At 30.9% G+C, this 8,523-nt stretch overlaps 1 protein-coding gene across 1 annotated transcript; it reads right to left on the bottom strand.

Annotated features, from left to right (window-relative positions):
• Nucleotides 1-6,019: 6,019 nt before the first annotated feature.
• LOC100790992 (3-ketoacyl-CoA synthase 12) lies at nt 6,020-8,198 on the bottom strand. The gene has a single exon (XM_003546985.5). It carries the CDS (start codon nt 7,921-7,923, stop codon nt 6,511-6,513), a length of 1,413 nt encoding a protein of 470 aa, XP_003547033.2. The 5' UTR covers nt 7,924-8,198; the 3' UTR covers nt 6,020-6,510.
• Between the last annotated feature and the right edge of the window lie 325 nt (nt 8,199-8,523).

The following is an 8,523-nucleotide window of genomic DNA, read 5'->3' as shown; positions in this document are numbered from 1 at the left end:
TTAAAATTTTAATAAATCATTAGTTGATGTTTTAATATTTTCTATTCCATACTGTTTATCTTTTACGGTTGTACATATTTTTTTAAAAAAATAATCACAGCAATTTCTATTTACTGAAATAATTAGAATATAATTTTGATTTTATTTAAATGATTAAGTAAAAATATCATTGAAAATGCTTAGTATTTTAATATATATATATATATATATATATATATATATATATATATATATATATATATATATATATATATATATATATATATATATGTGTGTGTGTGTGTGTGTGTGTGTAACTATGCATATTGGGAGAGGAAAATTATTGAGTAAGAGTGAGAAATAGAAATAATAAATTTAGACTATATAATTATATAACAATGGTCAATATTAAAAATTAATTAATAATTATATAATCACTTAAAAATTTACACACATATATATAGTAAGTTTAATCATACAAATATTATTCAATATATGGGGAATATATTATTTTCACTAAAAACATTTATAGAAGGCAAAATATGCCAATGAACAGCTACTTTAATTTTTCTTTTTACACTTTATCTGACAAAAACTAAATCTTCATTATTGTCCTTGTTCCCCTCTTTGCCCATTATTTTCTTCTTCTTTTCCCCCCTCACTGCTTCTCATTAATTTGGTGCCAACCTGCTAATGTTTTAGGATTTTTCATGCATCGTGCTCTTGGTTTGCTGCAGGTTATTGTTCTTTTCTTTTTGATTTGGAAGCAGAAGAAGCACAACACAACTCAGCAGAATCATTTACACCCCGTGACGTCCTCTTCAGCTTCTCAAGTTATTTTAAGAAAGGACAATTTCATACATTTTTCTATATTTGTAATAACATTAAATGTATTTTTATTTAATATCTCTTCATAAACTGTTCATTTTGTTACAAAATTATTGTTATTTAAAGTTAATATGCATAAATTTAAAATGTTTATTTTTTTGTAAAATATTATGATACTTTTACTAAAAGACCCTCTTTTATTATTTCATCTGATATATCTTCTTTAACTTCCTATATGATTAATAAAAGAAAAAAAGACGATGCGCGGAGAAAAATAGATTGTAAAACATACATCTAATAAATTGGAAAAAACTTGATTATACTTTAAATTTCTAAAATAACAGAAGCTTCGTAAAAAAACATAAAAATGATTCTGAAATGAAAACAGTATAATTTTTCTCTATTTTTTTAAAGGATAATTTTTGTTTTCTATTAAGCACGTGTATATATATATAATTAAGAGAAAGTTTCTTTTTTTTTTTCACCTCCTTCTTATACCTCCTTTGCCTCTTGCAGCCACCGAACGCGATTGTCCTCACCCCAATTCCCCCTATCAACCCCTTCTCACCCTCTCAATAATTTCTCTGTACATTAAACATTAAACATTAAACAAGCATATGCAGTACTCAGCTCATCCTTCACCGTTAACCATTATTTCCAGTCATTGCCAACCTTAAACTCACCAAAACAATTCCTTAAGGAAACAATATTGGCTAGAGGTTCTAGAAAAAGCATTGGATTATAAAAAAGAATTAATGTACGATAAAATAACATATTTCATTTAACTAAAGACTGAATAATAGATTTAAATTTGTGTATATAAGTATCTAAAAAATACTTGTATAAACGCTAATTAAAAACTATGTGCTATTCATAATATAAGTTCATGGGTGATATATTTTTCTGCTGGGAATCAGGGAGAATAATTTCCAGGATATTGAAATCTATTTAAAAAATTATTCTCTCAACATATGTTACATATACATGTCTTAGTACTAAACTCCTAGTAGCATACATGAAAACATGCTTATCTACCTATCATGTAATATAAGTATGTAAAAAGGAAAATGTTAGTAATATAAGTTCAGAAATGTGTATTTGTTTTGAAGGTTGAAATAAATTACTTCCTCCATTTCAAAATTATTGTAGTTTTAGCCTTTCAAAAAATTTCAAATTGATTGATGTTCTCAATTTTGAATAAGATATATAAAAATGATGAAATATTAAATTGCATTGATATAACTTTGAGAGTTATTATATAATTTTTATAACTTGATATAAAATATGATTTTTATTGATTCAATCATTGAATTATATTTATATATTATTAAGATTGTTTATTTCAATTTTTATCAAAATTAAACAATCATAAGAAGGTAATCAAATTATTTATATTTTAATATATTTTAAAATGTTTATATTATGTCAATTTTAATTTATATGAACGAAATAATAAATGATTTTAAGTTAATATGAAATTTTACATATATAAAGTATATATGAAATGAATTTTAATCTAATAGTTAGTTTTAAGAAAATATTATAAAAAATTATAGAAGTTATAAAATAATATAATAATTATCATAATTACATCAATATATTTTAATTTCTCTTCAAAAAAAATATTTTAATTTTATCTTATAGTAAATAATGTTGTCTTAGGAGATTTAATAATATATTTATTGAAATTAAGAGAAAAAATAATAATATTTTAGTAAAATTAATCTCCAATAAATTAATTTTCTTAAAATAATTACTTTCTTATGCTAAATTTTTTTAAATATCAGTGATTTTGGGAAGAAGTGATCGTAATAGACTAATACCTTACCTAAACACTATTGTCACCCAATTGACTAGACCACAAAACACTGTTGTACCTAACTTGCGATTTTATCATTTACTAGTTTAGATTGGCTAATGAAGAGGCATGTGAGTTTGTGTAGAGAAATCGATGTCACACGTTTATTGGTGTGCAGTTGATTCTCCCTTCATAATTACTACTTTTAATGCTCTTTTCCTGCCGCAATTAATTAGTTAGAATTATGTTATTAACTTAGCTTCTTCTTTTTTCAATCATTAACTTACCCATTTAGTACATGTTGTGCAATCTTATTTTCTTTTTTTATCTGTAAATATAAAAAACAAATATCAAAAAATTTATAAGCTCACGTATTTTACTAAAAGAATTTAGTTAGACCTTATTGGTAATCAAGACGAGATCCTCATTAAAGATGCATAATCAATTAGTTTTTTTTTAAAAGATATTAGTCATTGATAAAAACTATTAAATTTTTTATATCAATAATATAATATAGATACAAAATATTCATTAACTTTTAATTAATCTTTCATGACAAATTTAATCGATCATCTTAAATGTTTTTTTTAAATGATTTTTTTATTTACAATATTTAAATATAAAATGTTATTTAAAATATTTGAACCTTTTCCACTTTTTTTATCTGAAACCTTGTTCCACTTGATATATGAGTATTTTTCTCCCCTTTACGTATACACCAAAAATTGGAGTGGACCTGTTAACATTTTCCTTTTGTTTCTTTTCTCAATCATGCTCATGCATTTACGTATACCAGCATGTATGAAGCTTTTCTTCCCGAGATTATAAAAAGAGCATTTTTCTGTTGACTTTGTTAATTACTACTCGGATGCGGATACACCTTGAAAAACAACTGTAAGAGGAATGCGGCTTCATCTTTCACCAAGTATTTTTCTCATTATATTTTTCCATAAACATTTTATTTAAGTATAATATAAATCAATGGCTGAGACGCAGGCTGTTCAAAAAATAACTGCAGGAGATCTTGATCCTAATTAATTATCTCCAACACTGTTTCAATATTCTAACAAATTTCGTTTGTATAAAATATGTTATCATCAGAGAACAAATAGGAGTATACTCTAAGAACACTGATATATAATTAGAGATAATATATATATGAATAGAATATACAATATATACAAAAAAATATAATCCATATCGATCATATGTGGGCTATGTTCAGATCACAGGCAGGCATGTATTGTTGGGTGTAATTTAATTTATTTTATGAAATCTGACAAAGGAAAGCAAGTAACAACGCGAATATATAAATAATTCACCAAGTTGTAACTGGTAAGTTGGTTGCTGTTTGAAAAGAATACGATGGACAAACACCGTACTAAACCCTACCTTGCCGTTTCAAGGATGACAGTAAATTCTTATAAACTGTTGGAAATTTAATGCATGTTTTGTTGTGGCAAGTTGCAGCTGTAGTAGTTGTCCATTTGTTACTTGCTGGGGTCCATCACATGGCTTTTCCTTATGTATGTGAATGTTTCGTAACATAAACTCAAAACCCAATTACTAATGAACCATATATAATTAATGTGCTTTGCTCAAGTTCTCACACCGGTTTCAGTACTTTCATTAGCGGTGATGGGTAAATCCGTTTCAAATACCTGTTTTTATGACAAATCGGCAATTGTGCTTGTAACATTAAATTGGTGACCAATTGTTCAATATTGTGGTCCGGGTATTTCGCTTGGCATTACAAGTTATAGACAGTTTAATGTATTTTCCATATTCACCCCATAACTTCTAAGAAATTAATAGATTTGAATTCTTCCCAAACATCACAAGTAGGTTTAGATACCCACTATAAGTTTATCAATAACAAATAAATAAAATAAATTAGACTGTTAACATTAAATTAGTTGAAAAAAATTCAAAAATTGACTTTTTCAATTCAAGATTTAAAATTTTCTCTCCTCCTTCATTTTTTATTCACCATCGTAAAGGTAGGTTAAATGCTGTTATTTTCCATCCTTGGATGTCCCTATGCCTGACATATTGAGTTATTTATTAATGGAAGTAACGAATGGCCCAGAAATTGCACCCCCAAAACCTAGTACCGACGAACCAATGCTTGAAGCCTTCACAGATTGTGCTTGATAGATGATTTAGTTTCAGTGATGCTGGCTGGAGGGTATATGTCACTGTTACATTACAGCAAGGAGGAGGAGAAGAACACGTAAGAAGCTACGTACCTAGGGTTTCTTTGCAAATTCCTACCTTTTCAGGGACCACATAAACTATTTTACACAATTTTCAAGCATGCATTTATCTGTTTTTCATTCTGCAAGTCTTGAGATCTCACTAACTATGTCCAACCGTTTATGTACTTGACAGTAAATTCAACAACATATCATATTCAATTCATGGTGCGGGGGACCCTTCTTCTGAGTGTTGCACGGAAGACTTTTCCTTTTTTTGTCAGTTTACTTTTACCATGCCGGGGCCGGGAAACATGTTGATACTGCCTTACTATTGGAGTGTTAATTACAACCCTTCTTCTTTTCTTGTAGAGTTCACATTAAACCTTTTTCTTTTACAATTCAAACCTCCCATTTATGTGATTATGTCTTTTGCATTCAAATTGTAATTAATACTTCTTAAAATGTAACTTTTTCGCAAATCATACTTCCTTCTTATGTTTAAACAATGAAGATTACTATAAAAAATTCACATGAGAAGGACGTACGTACAATTATTTTTTCTGTACTTATTGTTTCAATATATATTAATTTTTAGTATGATTATGAAATTAACTTTAATTTTGTATTCATTAACATTAATCTTTCTTTAAAAAGTTTAAAATAGTTGACAACACAACTTTCTTAGGCTAACCTATCTATTTGAAGTTAAGAAAAGCTTGTGATATGTAAAGAAATTAAAATAGTTATAAAAATAACAGACAACGGGAAAAACTACTAGAATAACTATTTAACAAAAAAATATTTTGTAAAAATTTCTATAAAAGTTATAAATAAATAATTAGACTAAAAATCTCAAATTTTGGAAGGTTAAAAAATCTAATCAAGCCTGAATTCTTTTACAACTTGGTTAAAAAAAAATGGTATGTCATACAGGGCTTTCGTTCCCTTACAAATTCAAATCCATGGCACAGCAGGAACGTAGACAAACGGACAATCGATCTATAGAGGAAATTGAAATTGACAGGAATGGAGGATGTAATATATAAGCCATATAAGTTGCATTAAATATGACGTGACCTTAAAATAATGGGCCAGGTAGTTAGCATCTTTTACACTTATGCCTATCTTAAAATAAATATAAAAAGGAAGAATCCATGCACAACCCCACCCTACCCTGTACTCTTTATCCATTCGTCCTACCAGTTCACGACACAAATTGATGAAAATTATATATTTTAAAAAAGAAGTACAATATTTTTTTACCAAAAAACAAAAAAGTATTATCAGGTCCTATTAAAACAAATAAAACTAGGAAAAGGAAACCACAATTCCCTTTTAACAGAGTGCCAGGCTTCATTCAAACGGCACACCTTATTGGGTAATGAACCCTTGAGGGATTCATCAATAATAAGTATAGTTTACAGAAAAATTAATCCAGATGCATATGGTGTGACAAATATTAATGCCTGTTATAGGAGACCTAAAAATTTGGAGTTGCCCCTTTTTTCTATTTTTTTTTTCATTTTTCTCCTAAAATGTGATACAATATAAAGAATTGCTATAGTATCCAGAGAAATCTAAGGATTTTGATACGGTTATATTTTTGGAACAATGAATTTGATACATCATAGAAAATTTGTTAATAACTGTATCAAAACTCTTAAAACTTCTGAAGATAATATAGAATTTCTCTACAACAATATAACCTTACTTGAGAAACAAATCTGGAAGTTTGAAGTTGGTTGCATCTTCAACATTGTTGATCCAACCAAAGGTCTCCATGAAAGGGTTGGCCAAGGACTCTGGTGGGTAGTCATCAATGCAGTAACTCCACACATTTGTATGATCCCCAAGATCCTTCATTACCTCCCACAAACAGCTGTTGCATTTAAAGCCAGCACCAAAGCTTATCATCAACACTCTGTCACCTTTCTTGAGCCTCTTCTTGGCTTCCATGTACCCCAGCACATACCACAGGCTACTTGCTGAAGTGTTACCAAAACGGTGCAGTGTCATCCTTGCTGGCTCAAGATCATACTCACACAGATCCAAGCTCTTTCCAATCCCATCTATCACAGCCTTTCCTCCTGTGTGGAGGCAAAAATGTTCCACCCCGGTCTTGAAGTTCAAAGGGGATTTGCTAGATCCACCACCTGAGGACTTTAGGGAACTAGTTTGGCTCAGTTTCTTTATGAGGGACACTATCATGAACCTGAGGAGCTCCCTAGTTGGCAAAACCTTGGGTGACAACACCCTTAGGTTCTCAACAAAGGCCCTTGTAGCTGCCTTGGGGAGGTTTTTGGCAAGGTAAAACCCAAGCTTTCCTTGCTCATCTTCCTTCTGATTGCAGCAACTATAGGAATCTTCTTTAGCACCATGATGAGTCCTCACCAAGCACTTCAACTTGAACATGGCCCTTTGCTTCAAGGACCTTTTGTTTGTCAAGAGAATGACACATCCACCGGTCCTGAACAAACAGTTGGCGAGAATCATTGATCTGTCCTTGCCATTGTACCAGTTTGGACTTAGAGACTCGGAAGTCACCAAAAGAGCACACTTGTTCTTTTGTGACTTGAAAATGTTCCTTATGATGTCCAAGGAAATGAGGCTAGCACTGCACCCCATCCCAGTGAGGTTGTAGGCCTTTATGTCCTCCCTCATCTTGTAGTGGTTAATGATTCTTGAAGTCAAGGAAGGAACAACAGCGAACATAGAAACATTCACCACTAGCACATCAATCTGTGAGGGGGAAATTCCTGACCTTTCAAGAAGCTTTTCAATGCTGCCATGGAAAAACTCCTCCATTTCTGTGACACCATCATCCAATGTTGGATTTGCCTCACGACCCTCGATGACGTTTCTTGGGGCATAAGTTTCCTCACCAATGCCAGAGTTGACAATGGCCTTGAGGAGGAACTTGTACTCATTCAGACCCAAGTGCTTGTTCCTCCCTATGATCTTCCCACAGCGTTCAGTTCCAAGCTTTCTTTCATCGCTTGGCTTGTAAAGTTGGTAGTCCAATACGTAGCACTCTTGGTCCCTTCTCTGATCAAACAATTTCCAGATCAGGAAACAGAAGTACAATGCCATAGCACCATAAAGTAAACTGAGGAACTCCATTAGAGAAAGAGAGAGCAGAGAAAACAGACGTAAGAGTTAGAAAGAATTTGATGGGTTTGAAATTCAAATAAACGTGTGACACTTTATAACAAGGGAGTGAGAGTGAGCAATGAGAGAATGAGTGGGGCGTGTGAAGAGTAGAGAGGCCTAAGAGTCAAAATGTCAATACTCAGTAGTTTAGTTTAGTGTATAACTAATTGGCTGGCTAGCTCAACCCCCAACAAACTTATCTCTTTGAAGCTTTCGTGTCAACCTTTATTACAAGAAACAAAGCAAGCACTAGTCACACTATGAGCATGTGTTAGGAATAGTTTTTCTGGTGTGTAAGTCTTTATTCCATAATAGGACACCTTTTATATCAACATTTTAATTTCTTTAAGCAGCCTATATATTATTATATTATATATAAGGCCAGCTAGTTTACGCTGTAATTGCAGCAGTTGTGGAATTCTACAACAAAATGAAAATGGCCAGTGGTAGTAGGTTAGCCGATATAGTTATCCACATTTAAGGAAGAAGAAATATGGTAGATAGAGTGGAACAGAATACACAGTAATCTTCCCCACATAAAATCATTATACAGATCATGTCTGGCGTACC

The sequence above is a fragment of the Glycine max genome, chromosome 15 (genome assembly GCF_000004515.6).
Source record: "Glycine max cultivar Williams 82 chromosome 15, Glycine_max_v4.0, whole genome shotgun sequence".
Classification (NCBI taxonomy): domain Eukaryota; kingdom Viridiplantae; phylum Streptophyta; class Magnoliopsida; order Fabales; family Fabaceae; genus Glycine; species Glycine max.
Note: the sequence above shows the minus strand (reverse complement) of the source record. Positions and strands in the feature narration are given on the sequence as shown.